Here is a 19,657-nt window from a genome sequence, read left to right as displayed (position 1 = left end):
ACACACGTTGGGATTATTATATACAGATTGCAATTATCGTCCGATCCTCACGAACATTTTCATAAGGGTAGGGTTAGGCTCAGAAGGGCTAGGTCTATTGTTTTCAAAGATGTACGCAATATATTTAGGAGTTGAAATGGACCAACAACTAAAAATGTTCCTGATTTTGCAGCCGTTACAAAGGTCACAAATAGAAACCAAAGGACACGACATCTGGCATGAAGTTAGAGTTTAGGACAAAGTTGTGGGCCATTTTACAAGCTAAATATAATCCGATGCTCATTACAAATAGTAGGCTTCTAACCTGTCCTAAGCCCTAATCTCATGCAAAATTTCGGAGCTATTGGTCTTTAATTGTAAACTGTAGCGCAAATGTAGTGTCAAATAAATTTCCAGTTGTTAGTCCATTTCAACCCTTAAATATTTGGCGATCATAGGGAGATAGGAACATCCATATATATTTTCGTATGTCTTGGACCAATATTTCAGGGTGTTACATAATTTCTAGCTCAATCAAACTTATTATTCCCTCAACACATAGTGTTCTAGGGTATAAAAACATTTTTACAATGTCCGCATGTCCGTGACAAGATGCATAGTTCCCAGCAGTTTAAAACTATACCAAGGTCAATCTATGACCTACTACATAATGAACCAAATTAAATATATCTCCAATTGTATGTAGTAAAACAATTTCTCTTTCAGTATTCTCTCATTAAACATTAAAATATTTATTTCATTTTTATTTTGTTTTCACATTTTCTCACAATCATTTTCATACATTCTTCAAGTACAAATCATTTTCCAAGAAATTTAAATAAAAACTCAAACAAGATCATTAAAAATAATAATACATAATACACATTAAATTTAAATTAAAAAACAAACTAATAATATTACAAAAAACAATAAATTATTAATAAAATAAAATAAAAAAAAAAAACTTTACAATCCATTTAAAAAAAGTGTTACTATTACAAATCATTTATCTCTCTTATTTATACACTGCTTCATCATCATGATGTTGTTGCTGTTTTCAAATTGTATAATTCTAAGATTAAAACTTGGATTAAAATTGGAAAAATATGTACTTATTTATATATTTAATATAATATATTATGCATTCATTTATGTGTTTTGTTGATTTGTGAGAACGTTATTATTAAAAACTACCATATCTTTATTATTTTTTTGTTGGATTTTTGGGAGATTTTTAAATTTGTTTTTTTTTTTCTTTTTTGGAGTTTTCCTTTTTTAGTTTTCTTATTCTGTTTATCCTTTTAAAAATACACATGTACTGCAAAATGTACTACAATATTCTCCTTCAATAGCTCACAAAAAATTATCCAGTTAACTTTTATTGTTTTTTTTTTTTTTGTTCAGATTTTTGTATTGGGTTTTGTAATGTTTTTTTTTTTTTGTTGTTATTTTCTCTTTTTTAATTAAAATCTTATAAGAATTGTTTAGTTTATTTTTTTTAATGATTGTTTTTGTGTTTTTGTATTCATGGTGTTTATTTTTCCTTTTTTCTTTTCTCTTTTGTTGTGAAAATAAAGAAGATTTGTTATTTCTTTATTTTCTCGAAGTTAAAATCATATCCCCTTTTAAGATTTGCCATTCTGTTCTGTTCCGAAACATTGTTGATTTAGTAGTGAGAATTGCGGTTGTTGTTGGCGCCACTGACAACCTTGAAGTATTGCCTGTCGGCACGACGGGAAGTATGATTTTTCGATTGAACATCACGCACCTTGTTGGCGCGTTTAATGGCCGAACGACAAATTTCCTTGCGCTCCTTCTTGGATTGGGTCTGCAAAAAAGAGAAAACCAAACATTAGTAGAAGAATATTAAGTAGGAACAAAATTATTATTATTTTTTTTTTTAATAATTACTGGAATATTATGAAAGTAGAGCTAAAAATAGAAAATACAAAAATCGCTGTATTCGCGGTCTACAATAGAAAATAACCTAAATAGAGGAAGCGACAAGTTCCCCTAACTTCCACATAATTTTTAATAACTTCGGATAACAATTCTTTCGAATCCGTGCCATTGGGGTATATAGTGTCTTCGGCAGTATTGCAGATAATAATACGAGGATAATTTTGGTCGAATATTTTAACCCTGAAGCTAGTCACCAAAGGGGTCGTTTCCCCTCTCTACCACATACTTTTTAATAACTTCGGATAACGATTCTTTCGAATCCGTGCCATTGGGGTATATAGTGTCTTCGGCAGTAATGCAGATAACAATACGAGGGTTATTTTGGTCGAACATTTTAACCCTTAAGCTAGTCACCAAAGGGGTCGTTTTGGTCCTTTTTTTCAAAATATGCTTAAAAACTCCTCTAAAACGTGGTCATAGCCTATCAATATATTCTAAAATGTTATTTGCCATAAAATTAAACTATAGGTCTCAGAAGACATCAAGAGTCCAGATCTTATTTAAACGCCAAGAAATCATATACAGGGTGAGATGAAAAAATTGCAACCAACTTCAGACTGCTGTCATTTTTAAGCCACTCGTCCGACAACTGTTTAAATTATTCCAGTGACAGCTCATTCTATTGTTTACAAGCGTTCAAAAGCATTTTGTTGAGAAATTTCGAGAAAAAAAGTTATTCGTGATGGAATTCAAGCGTGATAGTGTGATTTCTTTATATTTGGCTGGAAAACCACAAGTGGCTGTCGTTAGAGCACTCCAGCATTTAAGTGTGAATAAATCTTTTGTGTCTCGTAACATCGCTCGTTACCGTGGTACTGGTAGCATAGCCCGACATCAAGGGAAGTGGACGGAAGAAAACAGCAACATCAGCAGAAATGGTTCGAAAAGTAAAGAAGCGACTTGATCGTCGCAGTGGCCGAAAAATGACTCGTAAGCTGAACATATCGCAATATTCCATTCGGCAAATATTGTAAAATGAGCTGAAATTCCAAAAAGTTGAAGAATTACACCGCACAGAAAGAAAATAGACTCATAAGAGCTAAAGAGTTGATTCGCTTGGCCAAAAGTGGTAAACTGCCGAATTTGGTTCCCACTGAGAAAACATTCGTTGTCCAGCAGTTTGTAAACAAACAAAATGATCGGTTTTACTTGCCAAAGAGGTCAGCTGAAAATGTGAACCTTCGGTTGGCCACCAGAACTCAAGAGCCGGCCATGGTAATGGTGTGGGCCGTTATGACGACCGATGTCGCTCTCCGCTCGCATTAATCGACCGTGGCATCAGAATAAATGCCAAATATTAATGCAAAATTATTCTGGAGGGTATATTGAAGCCTTGGGCACGCAAACATTTTGGCCGTAGACCTCGGACATTTCAACAGGACTCACCACCATCCTACCCAAAAGTGGTTACAAAATGAGGTTCCTCGCTTCATTTCCAGTGCACCGCCAAAATCTCCGGATACCAATCCGTTGGACTATTGTGTCGGGAGTATTTTAGAAAGCAAGGTTGACACTAAAAAATACCAAAGTGGAGATCACATCAAGCAAGCACTTCGCCGGGATTAGACCAAAATACAGCAGAGCAACATTCGTGCCAAAGTAAACTAAACTTATTCTAAAATTTGATGTTATTTCGGACATTTTTGCTTTAATTAAAATAAAATTTAAACAAAAATTGTCAAAATGATGGCGTTTGATTTTGTTGCAGTTTTTTATCTCATCCTGTATATCAAGAAAATATTTCTATGAAATACCTGTCGGAGGTTTTCTAGTCATAGAAGACCTGTCGGAGTTCTTTTGTCATAGAAAACCAGTCGGAGTTCTTTTAGTCATAGAAAAACTGTAGAAGATCTTCTTGTCATAGAAGACCCCTCGGAGTTCTTCTAGTCATAGAAGAGCTGTCGAAGGTCTTCGAGTCATAGAAGAGTTGTCGAAGGTCTTCTAATTAGAGCTATCGAAGGTCTTCTAACCCCAGAAGACCTGTCGAAAGTCTTCAAGCCATAGAAGATCTGTTGGAGTTCATCTCACAAGAGAAGGCAGATCGGAACTATTCTATCTAAAGAAACGTTTTCAAGGCCCTCAAGATCTTTAACCTAATCTTAAATAAAAAACGCTACAATTATCTCTTCCTCCCAACTCACCCTCCTTTTCAACAATAAACCACTCGTTTCATTGGCTTTTGAAGGCCATAATTCGTGGCAAGGGTGATCAATTCGAAGAAATCTAAACTTATTCTAAAATTTGATGGTATTTCCGAAATTTTTGCTTTAATTCAATAAAATTAAAAAAAAGTAAAAATTATGGCATTTGACTTTGTTGCAGTTTTTTATCTCACCCTGTATATCAGGAAAATATTTGTATGAATTTTGCTAAAAAAAATTTTTTTTCTAATTTTTTGATACATTTTTTCTCGACTTTTTCACTATAAACTCCAAACCCATTTTAAAACGCCATTATAAGAGGCTATTTTTTGTTAAATCCCTCAGTGCAGTATTTTCATAGTTCCTCTAATTACCTTTTGTGCGGTACGAGCCATTAATTCCTGCTTCAATTGAGCAACACTTTGGCGATCCAAACGGAAACCAGCCGATGATCGCTGTTGGACAGCCTGGGAGTTCTGAAATAAAATTGAAGATATGTTACTACTCTTTCCATAGACCCTCAAACACCATTGCACTTACCTTGCGCTGGACATTCTCCTTGTTGTTGGCCGTCTTTTTGTCCTTCTTTGTCTTCTTGACATCGTCGAGATCAAATTCAATATAACTTTCAGCCGTATCCTGAACCGATCTAATACTATGGTACACCGACATGCTAAAATGTTAGAGAAATCACATTCGTTACTAACACTAATACAAATACGCTGTATATTATTGTTGTCTTTATTGCTATTCAATAACATCTGCTTCTACACCATGTCATTTCACCCACCTTGGATGCTCAATCAATAGGTTCTCATAGGGTGAAGCTTCCATATTGATGGGTCCAATGGAGGTGAAACATGGTGGTGGTGTTACGAACCATGATTCGTCCATATTCTTGCCAATTCCAATTCCATTCACCGGCATGGCCACCTTGCCGCCCTTATCGGCAACGGCCACGGGGGCACTACTCGGGACCACATACAGTGAACGGCTAATGCCACCGGCGACATCAGCTGTTATCCCGGTGTTTTTGCCATTGCGGCTTTCGTTTACTGTGCGGGAGGGGCTTAATGTTGAGACGCTTAGACCGCTGTTGCGGGGACTGTTGTTGTTGTTAGTGCGGGATTTTTGCAAGTGATTGCGTTGTTTCTGTGGCCTTGGTCCACTGTAGAGGGAATGCGAATTGATATGTTGTTGGCGACGCTGCTGCGCCAATGGGCTGGGTGCTATGGTAGGCTGTTTGACCGATTTGACGACCACGAGGGTTGGTTCGCTTGTTGCTTTTTCGCTGCCGTTGCGAGATTGAGAGACGTCTTCGTCGTCGTCTGAAAAGAGGAAGAGATGCAATATTAGATACATTTCATAGTGGAAGAAAAAAGAAGAAGAAATGGAAGAAAAATAATAAAAAGAGACCTCAAGAGGAACTTTGTCCTAGAAGACCTGTCGGTGGACTTCCATTCATAAAAGACCTGCGGGTGGTCTTCTGGCCATAGAAGACTTGTCGGACGTTATCTATCACTGCAAGACCTAATGGATGTCTTCAAGCTGTCGAAGATTCCTAGTCACGAAGACCTGTCGAAGATCCGACCTGTCGCAGGTCTTCTAGTCATAGATTACCTTCCAATGGCCTTCTAGCCCGTAGAAGACCTTTCTAAAGTCTTCTATCCATAGAAATTCTGACGGAGGATTTCCAGCCGTAGCAGACTTGTAGGATGTATTCTATCCAAAAAGACCTGTTGGAGGGTTTCTTGCCATAGAAGACTTGTCGGAGGTCTTCTTTTCAAAGAACACTTGCCAGAGTCTACTAGCCCTTAAAGACCTGTCGGAGTTCTTCTAGTCGTAGAAGATCTGTCGGAGTTCTTCTTGTCATAGAACGCCTGTAGAAGATCTTCTACTCATAGAAGAGCTGTCGAAGGTCTTCTAGTCATAGAAGAGCTGTCGAAGGTCTTCTTGTCATAGAAGAGCTATCGAAGGTCTTCTTATAATAGAAGAGCTATCGAAGATCGTCTAGTCATAGAAGATCTCTCGGAGGTCCTCAGTCATAGAAGAGCTGCTGAAGGTCTTCTAGTCATAGAAGAGCTGTCGAAGGTCTTCTAGTCATAGAAGACCTCTCGGAGGTCCTCTAGTCATAGAAGAGCTGTTGAAGGTCTTCTAGTCATAGAAGAGCTGTCGAAAGTTTTATAGTCATAGAAGAGCTGTCGAAGGTCTTGTAGTCATAGAAGACCTCTGGGAGGACTTCTAAGTCGTAGAAGATCTCTCGGAGGTCTTCTAGTCATAGAAGAGCTTTCGAAGGTCTTCTATTCGTAGAAGAGCTTTCGAAGGTCTTCTAGTCGTAGAAGAGCTTTCGAAGGTCTTCTAACCATAGAAGAGCTGTCGGAGGTCTTCTAGTCATAGAAGAGCTATCGAAGGTCTTTTAGTCATAGAAGAGCTGTCGAAGGTCTTCTAGTCATAGAAGGGCTGTCGAAGGTCTTCAAGTCATAGAAGAGCTGTCGAAGGTCTTCTAGTCATAGAAGAGTTGTCGAAGGTCTTATAGTCATAGAACCGTAACTTTAGAAGACCTGTCGGAGGTCTTATAGCCATAGAAGAGCTCTCAAAGGTCTTCTAACCCTAGAAGACCTGTCGGCGCTCTTTTATCCTTAGAAAACCTCTTGGAGGTCTTCCATCCATAAAATATCTGTCAAAGGTCTTCAATCCGTAGAAGATCTGTTGGATTAGAAGAGAAGGCATATCGGAACAATTCTACCTAAAGAAACTTGTTCAAGGTCCTGGAGGTCTTAAATAAAAAGACGCTTCAATTATCTCTTCGCCTCAACTCACCCTCCTTTTCAACAATGAACCACTCGTCTTCGTCGAAATCTTCGTCACAACTATCGCTACGCGACGATGATGATTTTGTCAATGACTTTGTACTGTCCGTCGACTTTGTGCTATTACTCCTGACGGCTCCGCCTCCTCCACCTTTGCGTTTGTTCTGTTGACGGGTGTTGTTGCGCTTGTTCTTGCCACGACGTATGGCACGTGAATTAGTGTTGGTGCTGGTGGCAGTTATGCCACTGCTGCTAATTGCTGCTGCCCCTGTTACCGATGGCGTCAGCGACGTCACTTCTATGAGATTATCAACATCGACTTTGGTAGTTGGATTGTCAACGTTCTCCTTGATGTCACTTTCGTTCGATTTCGCGTCACTCGGATTCGGATTAGTTGCAGTAGTAGTATTCGAACCAAATAGATACGATGCAATACTACTCAACATTATACGAGCGGAGCGGGAGTGCTGAGAGCTTTAAAAGCCTAATGTAGCTTTAAATGGTGGTGGTGGTGTTGTTTAGCTTTTTCTTACAACAGGGCGGCTTGTTATCACTTTGTTTTTTTTTTTTCTGCTGCGATTTCCTTAAAGCTTTAGGATTTTTCTTTTATCTAAATTTTAAATATTGCTTTTATGGAGAGCTGAGATCAGATGCAGGTCCTTTAGAACAGGGATTGCTTTGTTTAGCTTTTATTCTATACAATATTTATAAGGTCAGTCTTTTGAACTTTTGTTTTCTTGGTAGCTCATCAACTGGAAAGAGAGGAGAAATGTAAAAAAATAATTAGAAAAAAATTCCTAATAATTTGTATTTAACATTTCAAATAAATTGTGTAATTCGCACCCAAAGCATCAGTACAAATATTGCATCAGCAAAAAAGATGTGTGCCATAAATAATAATTCGCTTTTTTGGTTTGACGATTCTGCCTCGAAAAAAAAAAATCGAAATGAAATGTGTGACTGACTGACATCGTATTTTGCATTTATAAGGTTCTGTCGTTCGTTCAGCCACAAATTTATGCATGATATAATGAATATATATACACACATACATATGTGTATGTACATACTCCCCTACAAATTCATAATATAAACCGTCACGTGTGTGCGCCTTTTTTATTTTATTTTCAGATATTTGTTTTCTGTGGAACGTTTTTGGGGTCTCTGACGCATTTATTTGCATATTTGTTTCGTAATTTTGTTGTTGTAGTTTTTTTGTATTTTTCTACTTTTTGGCGAATGGGGCAACACAGGCTGTCGTCAATCTGTCTAGCTTGAATTTATATGAATTTTTTCTTTGCAATGTACTGTGTTTAAAAGGGAGTGTGAATAATTTCTCATAATTTGTGCAATTGAAGGTGGTGAAGAAAACAGTTTGGAAATAATGGAGGGTTTTGACAGATTTTATATTTTTAGCTAAATATTGAGTATCTTTTACAATAGAAGAGACGACCAACAGTCTTTAAGCCACGAAAAGATTCTAGAGAAAAACAAGTAAAAAAGCTGTAAGTTCGGCCAGGCCGAACTTTGAATATCCTCCACCATTTGGAACAAATTTGTAAATTTTCAAAAAATAAAATCCTTAAAAAATTCTGTTAAAATTTCAAAAATACCGAATATAGCCGTTATATTGGGGTCTATACGACGTGGACTTACATAGGCATTGTCATTGTCATAAGCCATTACCGTATTTAAATTCGAAATTTGAAATAAACGGTAAAGCTAAAATCATCAACATATGGTATATAGGGAGGTACTCTTATATCGGGCTGTAGCATACAATTCGAACTTCAAATACGACAATTCAAACAATTTCGGTGGGTATTGTACCTAATGTATGGGGCTTACACAAAAATCTGGACCTGTATAGACAATTTTATGTCACTGACTGTAGTTCTAATTACGAACTCTAAATACATAATTTGAAACAATTCTGGTGTATAATGTCGCAAAAATCATCAAAATACCGAATATCGGGAGATACCGTTATATGTGGGCTATATGAAGGCGTGGGACTGCATAGACAATTTTCTGTCATAGGCTGTAGTATCCATTACCAACTTCAACACACAAAAATTGAAACAATTCCGGTGAATAATACTTGTCATAGGCTCTTGTATCCATTACGAACTTCAAACACTAAATTTGTAACAATTCCGGTGAATAAAAAACCCTATATGGACAATTCTCTTCCAGGCGCTAAAGTACACAGAGGGAACTCCTTTTGTGGATTTTCAAAAAATTCCATTGAAAAATGTGGCTAAAATCATCAAAATACCGAACATTGGGTGGTACCATTATATAGCGGTTATACGATAACGTGGACCTGTACAGGGTGAGATAAAAAACTGCAACAAAGTCAAATGCACTATTTTTTCTTAATTTTATTGAATGAAAGCAAAAAATGTCGGAAATTGCATCAAATTTTTTGAATAAGTTTAGATTTGTTAGAATTGGTCACCTTCGGCACGAATTATGGCCTTCAAACGGCCAATGAAACCGTCACACGTTGCCCGAATGTTGCTCTGCGGTATTTTGGCTCATTCCCGGCGAAGCGCTTGCTTGAAGCGATCGACACTTTGGTATTATTTAGTGTCAACCTTGCCTTCCAAAATACTCCAGACACAATTGTCCAACGGCTTGGTATCCGGAGATTTTGGTGGCCATTGTGCGCTGGAAATGAAGCGAGGAACCTCATTTTGTAACCATTCTTGTGTGGCGCGTGCTGAGTGCGATGTTGGAATGTCGAAGGTCTGCGGCCAAAATGTTTGCGTGCCCAAGGCTTTATTACATCCTCCAGAATATTTTCGCGATAATATTCGACATTTATTCTGATTGCACATTCAATTAATACAAGCGGAGAGCGACCATCTGCTGCTATGGCGGCCAACACCATCACCATGGCCTGCGCTTGAGGTCTGGTGGCCAACGGAAGGTGCACATTTTCAGCTGACCTCTTTGGCAAGTAAACACGATCATTTTGTTTTTATTTACAAACTGCTGGACAACAAATGTTTTCTCATCGGAGCGGAGAAAACCACATTCGGCAGTTCACCACTTTTGGCCAAGCGAAGCATCTATTTAGCTCTTTGGAGTCTGGAAAATTCTCACCAAAATGATTTTGTACGCTTGTAAACAATATAATGAGCTGTCACTGGAATTAACAGCTGTCGGGCGAGTGGCTAAGATATGACAGCAGTCTGAAGTTGGTTGCATTTTTGTCATCTCACCCTGTGTATATCAATTATTTTTCAGGGGTAAAGTAGCAAGGAAAGAACATACCTACCGAGAACCCCAATTATCAAGTTTCAGCAGATTTAGTTTGAAACAGTGGCAAAGAGTTTCAAAATACCGAAAATTTGGAGGTGCCGTCATATGGAGGATATACCTAAACGTAGACCAATATAGGCATATAAAATAAACTTTTGTTTCAAATTTCAAAGTTCTAAATTACACAATGTTGACACTATAGCGATTTCAACAGAACGACAGACAGACAGACGGACATCACCAAACTGATTTGTAACTTTATTCTAATCAGGAATATATATTTTTTTGCAGCCTCCGGCGAATATTTCGATGTGTTGGTGGAGCGTTTTGTTTCCCAAAATCTTGAACCATATGTGGGGGAGGGATTAGAAGAAATGGTCCGATCTCTACCATCTTTATAACAGATCTTGTGTTGATAGAAATATTGAGATGTGTGCCAAGCCTGAATGGAATCGGATGGTAATTTCACGCTTTATAAGCTTCATGGATATTCAAAATTTTGACCCTTTGTGGGGGAGGCACTTGAAGGTGTGGACCAATAGTGCCAATTTTCACACCTAACCTTGCCCTGATGCAAATATAAGAAGTTGCAGCAAAATCGGGTTATCCTTCCTCTTTCTGTCTAGAAAAATATTTTTTTAAAATAGGTTGGCATTTGGGGGTTCCACAAAACATATATTCCCACAAAACATTAAAATTTTAATTTAATTTAAATTTCCACAGCAATTTTTATTCTGGGAAGGGCAAAGCACCCCACAGAAATTGGAGAAGAATGAATCATGCTTGCAAATGGCGCCCAATAAAAAAAAAAAACTTAAATCTATGCCAACTGAAAGGTGTACTAACTTTCATTTTAATATCTCACAAAAGTTCAACTTTCCATTTGTCTGCTCTTTGCGCTTCTAAGATATGTAGATTTGAAAAACAAATTACATCTATTCGGTGCTTGATGATCTCAGAGCATATATGTATGAATGTTCCTATTTTTTTGGTTATAAAAATAGCAAAATAATTTCACCTTCATTTAACCACAAAACAAAGAAACTACTAAGAGCAAATGTGTGGCAGCAAAAAAAAAATAATGAAGTGAAAATTTTCATTTGAAATTAATGACCACAAGGCAGTGCAGATCGTAACACATAAGTGGGGTGAAAAATTATATTATTACTATGAAGAAAAAAAAAAACAAAGAAAAAAAGAAAATCGTAATTACAAATGGTACATTTATACGAGGAACGATTAAAAAGTTGGGAAATAAATGGACAAATGTGTCTATATCAAAAATATGAAAAACGGCATTAATTTGATTCATGCCGAATTTTTTTATTCTCCATAGAGTTCTTCTACTTAAAATATGACGAAATCACTAATTCTTAACCTCCCTAAATGAGTTATGTGTGAAATAGGTTTTCTTTCAAAAGGGACGAGGGGTAAACATTAAAATTACAACTTTTAATTCCATTCCTTACTTTGAAAGACTTAAAAGTCCCTATTAATTTTGATATAAAGCAATGGCGCCCAACATATCCATAAACGCATCAGACAAACTTGCAGTAAATTCTATCGTTACATTGGATAAGATTTATACAAAAACTTGAGCCCACATTGGAATCTATCAATTATTATCTATGTTCAAATCGAAGCTGAAACTGTGGAATTCTGCACCTGGAACAGATTTGGAGGAGCAAATTAGCGGAAAGTATTAAAAGATGCTATATACTATGTTGAGAACTCGAAGAGGGCTAGATCTCTGATTTTTATATATATGATGATGTGGGCCGCCATAAAAGCCGATGGTCGCTCTTTGCTTGTATTAATCGACAGTCCAGAATCGCGAGAATATTCTGGAGGGTGTATCAAAGCCTTGGGAACACAAACATTTTTGCCGCAGACCTTGGACACTCCAACAGGACTCAGCACGCGCCACCCAAGAATGGTTACAAAATGAGGCTCCTTCCTTCATTTCCAGCGCGCAATGGCCACCAAAATCTCTCTCCGTCGAACTATTGTGTCGAGAGTATTTTGGAAAAAAAAGGTTGGCACTAAAAAATATCAAAATGTCGATCACCTCAACCAAGCGCTTCGCAGAGCTACATTCGGCAGCGTATGACGGTTTCATTGGCCGTTTGAAGGCCATAATTCGTGCCAAAAGTGACCAATTCGAACAAATCTAAACTTATTCTAATATTTGATACTATTTCCGACATTTTTTGATTTCATTCAAAAAAATGTAAAAATTATGACGTTTGACTTTGTTGGAGTTTTTTTATCTCACCCTGTAAGGGCACCTCCCTTTATTCCATATTTTGATGATATTAGCGATATTATTAATCTAAATTGTTTCAAATTTCATATTTGAAGTTCGGAATCGGTACTACAGCGCGTTACAAAATTACTTATGCGTGACGTGGCATAGCCCTCATATAGCGGATTTCATTTAGGCGGTATTTCTCGACGGATTTTTTTGGGAATCTTTCAAGTTTTTTCAAATGGTGAAGGGTATTTAAAGGTCTAAGGGTATTCAAATGTCTCGGCTTGGCCGAACTTATCTGCTTTTTTTACTTATGTGAACGGATGAAACTAAATTAATAACAAGCAAAAAGGCTGTAAATTCGTCCTTTTGGAACGAATTTGGCAATTTTCAAAAACAATAAAATATGTTAAATATTCTGCTAAAATCTTAAAAGTACCGAATGTAGCTGTTATATTAGGGTCTATACGACGACATGGACCTGCATATGTAACTTTTGTCATAAGCCATTACAATATTCAAATGCGAAAGTTGAAAAAATCGGTGAATAATGTAGCTAAAATCATCAAAATACCATTATATAGGGAGATACCATTTATGGAGGACCTGTACAGACAATTTTCTATCATAGGCTTCAAATACAAAATTTGAAACAATTCTTTTGAATAATGTCGCTAAAATCATCAAAATACCGAAACACGGAGGTACCGTTATATGGCGGCTATACGAAGGCGTGGACCTGCACACACTATCTTTCGTCTTAGACTGTAGTACCCATTACGAAGTTCAAATACCAAATTTTAAACATTTCCGGTGAATAATGTGGCTAAAATTATCAAAGTACCTAGTATCGGGAGGTACTGTAATATAGGGACTACACCCAAACGTGGATCTACATGACCCATTTTCAATACCAAAAGTCCTGCACACGTAATACACATTTGAGTAAAATTTGATCAACCTACTTTATTTCGTTCAGAAGCAAGAGTTATTTCCACAGACGAACGGAAATCGCTATATCAATAGAATTTTATGCTGATCAAGAATATATATTCTTTTTGGGGTCTAAAATGTATATTTCAAGGTGTGACAAACGGAATGATGGAGGGTATAAAAATCACCTTACAATACTACAAAATTTCCCAATATAAACCTGAAAAAAGTCTTCTAGTCTCATTTTGCTCCAAAAAATACCTTACCCCGATCTAATTTAACCAAAAAAAAAACATAATTTGTTTATTTTAAACTTTCGCCACTTCGTCAGTTTTGCCACAATTTTCCACAAACTTACGACTGTCTATTTGTTTACAATATGGGTCATTGCAGTTTTAAAAAACATTTGCCACAAAGCCCATAAACAAAGCGCGATAATACCGAGATTTTGTAAATGGAAAACAAAATTCGAACACTGCAAAGAAACGCAATGCAAAGACAATTGGCGCTTCGCACAGAAATGCCACACAATGGAGGAAAAGTGCATTTGGTGCAATCGCAGTGCAATCACATCCCAAGAATTGGAGTCAAAAACGTGATTGAACAAAGGCAATTATGCGAAGAAAACAAAAAACACCAAAACACAAGAAAATGAAGAAGCAAATGAAAATAAGGCGAAGGAAACAAAAACTGAAAACTATTTCCAGATACCTCTACTGGCAGCCAAGATACTGGAAGATACAATTGATAATAAAGACAACAATTGAAACAATGGCCACATTGCCTCCTGCTCTTTTAAGCGGTAGCATGGCAACACTAACGATGCTCATTGGCCAAAAAGAAAAAAACATATGGTAATGGCAAAGTTGAACGATAGTTTTGGCGGGAAACTCGCATCTAGCTACCAGCTAGCTGCAAGGCATTTGAGATTTTCCACAGAGCAGACATCATTATCAACGTCGAAACGAACGAAACAACGACCGAACAAACGATGTGTGTCAATTGCCTGGCATGCTTTGGCAATAATCATAAATTTGCGATCAATGCACTCAGATAGCTCTGGCTATGAGAATATGCCATAGCCGAACCCATATTCATGCTACAAACATAAAAAAGAATCACAACAACATGGCATTTTACTGAAAATCCATTGAAGATCGTTCTCTGCAAAATGAGCCTCTTTGTTTTCATTTATTGGCTACTGTTTTTGTTTGACAATCCAAAACATAAATTTAGAATAATCTCTTTGACAGTATATGGGTTAAATCAATGCCACAGTTCTTTCTCCCCATTGAACTTTCCCCCTACCCTGCCCAGGTGCATCAATGACAGCCAAACGATGGTCATCAATTCTAGTTGAACTTTGTTAATTTGCCATAAATCGTTTCATGTTCTTTGTTTTTTTTTTTTTTTTTTTGTGAAAAACAAAATCTCCCCACTATTGTTTCAAACGCCAACCAACTGACATGATGGTCACACGTGATCCCCGAGTGATCAGTGAGTGAGCAGAGCTGTAAAACTAACAAAAAAAACAACAAAGAAATCGCACATGAAAGTGCTGGCCGCTAGGCTATTTACCCCGATGCAGACGTATCTAGAACGCGAATAACAAATTCATGTCAAATTGAATGTCAAATGGGTGGGAGAGGGAGATGAATGAATAGAAAATGACACAAACAATAAATTGTGGAAAATAAAGGAGGACACTATGATGAGGTGAATAAACATTGCGCTACAATTTTGAACTTGAATTTTTTAATTTTTATGCAAATATTTAAAATTCGTATAACATGTACTGAGTTTCCCAATGGGTAAACCTCATCCTGAGATGAGGTACAACCCCTTCCTAAGGAAAGACACAACTTGTTAATAAGTGGAGTCCTGACTTCCTCATTAGGGAAGCTATAACTCCTCTGTGAGTAGAGTTCCAATTATTCCATACGAAAAGTTGAGACCTCATCTCTACGAAGAGCTGGGAAGTAATATACATGAAAAGTCCTGCACTCTTAAAGCCTACACGAAATCCAAACTGAACGGAAGTAAAGACTCAATATTTAACTCTAAAATCTATTATAAGCAAGGAGCTGAAAGCTCTTCCTAACTCTACCTCTACTTGAAAGAGCTCCTGAGCTGAAGAGAGCTACAACTCGTCGCATGAGAAGAGCAATATCACTACTATGAGAAGAGCAAGAGCTTTGCTGTAAATTTTACTTCTGGTACAGCTGTGAGAGCTTTTCTATACGAAGAGCTGTGAGCGCTCTTCTACGCGAAGAGCTGTGAGAGCTCTTCTACACGAAGAGCTGTGAGAGCTCTTCTACACGAAGAGCTGTGAGAGCTCTTCTACACGAAGAGCTGTGAGAGCTCTTCTACACGAAGAGCTGTGAGAGCTCTTCTACACGAAGAGCTGTGAGAGCTCTTCTACACGAAGAGCTGTGAGAGCTCTTCTACACGAAGAGCTGTGAGAGCTCTTCTACACGAAGAGCTGTGAGAGCTCTTCTACACGAAGAGCTGTGGGAGCTCTTCTACGCGAAGAGCTGTGAGAGCTCTTCTACACGAAGAGCTGTGAGAGCTCTTCTACACGAAGAGCTGTGAGAGCTCTTCTACACGAAGAGCTGTGAGAGCTCTTCTACACGAAGAGCTGTGAGAGCTCTTCTATACTAAGAGCTGTAAGAGATCTTCTTTACGAAGAACTGATAAAATCTTCTATGCGAACATCTATGAGATCGTCTTAGAGAAAAGCAGACAGCTGATAAGAAAAACAAGAGCAACAGATCCTCTGTGAAAAGGGCAACAGCCCTTTAGTGAAAGAGCTCTTCTATGAGAAGGGCAATAGCTCTTCTTCTATGAGAAGAGTGGTAGCTTTTCTTTGGAAAGAGCAGTAGCTCAAAAAACGGTAGTGAAGAATGGACCATTGGACTCGAAATCGTTTTTTTTTTCTCATCGACGTGAAATTTTAGGACTTTTTTAAACTTAAAACAAGTTAAAAAGCAGTAAGTTCGTCCGGGCCGAACTTTGAATATCCTCCACCATTTGAACGAATTTGAAAAGTTTCAAAAAATCCTTAAAAAATCCAGACGGACAGACAGGCAGACGGACATCGCTAAATCGACTTAAAATTTTACGCTGATCAAGAATATATATACTTTGTTGGTCTGACATGAGTATTTCGAGGAGTTACAGACGGAATGACAAAGTTAATAGTTTTTTTTTTTAAGTTTGAAAGGTTTGTTGTACGGTGTAATCTGTACTTTGTCTTATGACTTTTCATGAGCGTCTCAGACTACGGAATGTTAGTTTCATTATTTTTGCATTAACGGTTCAAATTATTAGCCTGTGCTACCGGATATTAAATGATTTAATGATGTCATGCATTTCTAATAAAATTTACATCCGTGAGATATGTAGAAATAAATGTAAAAATAAACGAATGTAAGATGGTCGAATATTAATTTATATAATAAATTAACATATTTCAAAAAAATTATTTTGACGTAGAATAATTATTAACGTCATATATATATATATATATATATATATATATATATATATATATATATATATATATATATATATATATATATATATATATATATATATATATATATATATATATATATATATATATATATATATATATATATATATATATATATATATATATATATATTTTTTTTTTTTTTTTTTTTTTTCAAAAATATCTCCATGCAATTAGTTTTAAATCAACCATCAATTTTCCACTCGCATATAATTTAATATTCACACCTTGCACTTATTTGTGTTGGATATTCAAAAATGAAATCCTCATAACAAAATCCTCAATATTATATGGTCTAAATCGCATTAGCTTCAATGACGTTTGTGTGTTTTGAATTTGTAATTATTATTTTTAATTAATTGCCCAACAAGCTGATCACCTTTAATTATTGTTCAATTGTTTGGCCATATACAACTCAAACGGGTTGGATTTTTGCAATTCTTTAATTGAGTTTTGTTTTGCAATAAAATTGAAAACAAAAAATAATAACAAACACATTGGATGACTAAACAAAAATTTTAATCAGAATTGAGAATTAAAAATATTATTTTGCAAAAAAAAACAATTGTTAAAACAAAAAATTTCCATTTGTGTTACCCCACATATCAAATAAATGTTATTAAATGTGGCTAAATTAGTGTAAATTTGAGTATGTGTGTATGTTTGTGTGTGTGAGTACATTGGCACCCAATTGTATTTTTTGTATATTCTTTGTGAGTCATGAATTCATTTTGTTTGGGGCCAACAAACATTACATTTGGCAAAATGAATTAGAATCACGAATTACACAACTTACTTGAATGTCACGATAATAATCTTTTGCTGGCTCAGCCAAATTAACTTACCTAAAAAAGAGAGAAGAGAAAACCAAAAATTAGAAATGGGTTATTATCTAAAAAAATTACTTCTAAAATTACACTAGTTTTTATACCCTCCACTGTAGCATAGAGGGTATATTAAGTTTATCATTCTGTTTGTAACACTTCGAAATATACATTTTAAACCCCACAAAGTATATATATATATTCTTGATCAGCATAAAATGCTATGTCGATATAGCGATATCCGTCAAGCTGTCGGTCTATCCATCTATCAGTCTGTGGAAGTCAATCTTACTTCCGAAAAAAATGAAGAAGGTTGATAAAATTTTACTTAAGTATATATTATGTCCGCAGGACTTTTGGTATTGAAAATGGGCCATGTAGGTTCACGTTTTGATGGAGCCCCCATATAACGGTACCTCCCGATATTCGGCATTTTGATGATTTTAGCGACATTATTCACCGGAATTGTTTCAAATTTGGTATTCGATGTTCGTAATGGATACTACAGCCTATGACAGAAAATTGTCTGTGCAAGTTCACGTCTTCTTGTAACCCCCATATAACGGTACCTACCAATATTCGGCATTTTGATGATCTTTGCGTCATTATTCACCGGAATTTTTTCAAATTACGTATTTAAAGTTCGGAATGAATGCCACAGCCTGTGACAGAAAATTGTCTGTGCAGGTTCCATCTTCGTACAGCCCCCATATAACATTAACCCCCGATTTTCGGTATTTTGATAATTTTAGGGACATTATTTACCAGAACTATTTCAAATTCAGTATTTGAAGTTCGCAATGAATACTACAGCCTACGACAGAAAATTGTGTGTGCAGGTCCACGTCTTCGTACAGCCCCCATATAACGGTACCCCCTGATATTCGGTATTTTAATGATTTTAGCGACATTATTCACCGGAATTGATTCAAGTTTCGCTTTTGAAGTTCGTAATGGATACTACAGCCTATGTCAGAAAATTGTCTGTGCTGGTCCACGTCTTCGAAGAGCCACCATATAGCGGTACCTCCCGATATTCGGTATTTTGAAGATTTTAGCGACAATATTCATTCAAATCAAATTTCAAATTTGGTATTTGAAGTTCGTAATGGATACTTCAGCCTATGACAGAAAATAGTCTGTGCAGATCCACTTCTTCGTATAGCCCCCATATAACGGTACCCCCGATTTTCGGTATTATGATAATTTAATGACAATATTCACCGGAATTGTTTCAAATTTGGTATTTGAAGTTCGAAATGGGTACTACAGCCTATCACAGAAAATTGTCTGTGCAGGTCCGCATCTGCGTATAGCCTCCATATAACGGTACCTCCCGATATTCGGTATTTTGATTATTTTAGCGACAATATCCACTGGAATTATTTCAAATTTGGTATTTGAAGTTCGCAATGCATACTACAGCCTATGACAGAAAATTGTCTTCGCCTTCGTATAGCCCCAATATAACGTTACCTCCCGATATTCGGTATTTTGATGATTTTAACGACATTATTAACCGGAATTGTCTCAAATTTGGTATTTGAAGTTCGTAATGGGTACTACAGCCTATGACAGAAAATTGTCTGTGCAGGTCCACGTCTTCGTATAGTCCCCATATAACGGTACCTCCCGATATTCGGTATTTTGAAGATTTTACGATATTATAAACAAATTTTTTTTAAGTTAATCATTTGAGTACTTTAATGGCTTTTGACAAAAGTTTGATATGCAGGTCCACGTTGTCGTATAGATAATAATATAACAGCTACATTCGGTATTTTTAAGATTTTAGCAGAATTTTTAACCGATTTTATTTTTTGAAAATTGTCAAATTCGTTCCAAATGGTGGAGGGTATTCAAAGTTCGGCCCGGGCGAACTTACAGCTTTTTTATTTGTTTTTTTTTTTTTTAATTATCGTTGTTTTTTATTTATTTTTTTTTTCATACAG

General features: G+C 36.4%; 1 protein-coding gene across 3 annotated transcripts in view; it reads right to left on the bottom strand.

Moving 5' to 3' along the window:
* Positions 1-693: 693 nt before the first annotated feature.
* The window catches only part of LOC131804469 (putative uncharacterized protein DDB_G0285119), a 32,414-nt gene continuing 13,450 nt past the window's right edge, over positions 694-19,657 (bottom strand). For 2 of the 3 annotated variants that reach the window (XM_059127402.1, XM_059127400.1), the window contains exons 2-6: positions 6,903-7,644; positions 4,873-5,410; positions 4,623-4,755; positions 4,457-4,558; positions 694-1,807 (exon numbers count right to left, since the gene is read on the bottom strand). In XM_059127402.1, coding sequence (XP_058983385.1) covers positions 1,646-1,807; positions 4,457-4,558; positions 4,623-4,755; positions 4,873-5,410; positions 6,903-7,338 — 1,371 coding nt within the window. In that variant the 5' untranslated portion in view covers positions 7,339-7,644 and the 3' untranslated portion in view covers positions 694-1,645. The remainder of the gene's footprint in view (positions 1,808-4,456; positions 4,559-4,622; positions 4,756-4,872; positions 5,411-6,902; positions 7,645-19,657) is intronic. The other variant, XM_059127403.1, reaches the window with a different exon arrangement.

The sequence above is a fragment of the Musca domestica genome, unplaced genomic scaffold (genome assembly GCF_030504385.1).
Source record: "Musca domestica strain aabys unplaced genomic scaffold, Musca_domestica.polishedcontigs.V.1.1 45, whole genome shotgun sequence".
NCBI classification, from domain to species: Eukaryota; Metazoa; Arthropoda; class Insecta; order Diptera; family Muscidae; genus Musca; species Musca domestica.
The sequence above is the reverse complement of the archived record's forward strand: the minus strand, read 5'-3'. Positions and strand labels throughout refer to the sequence as shown.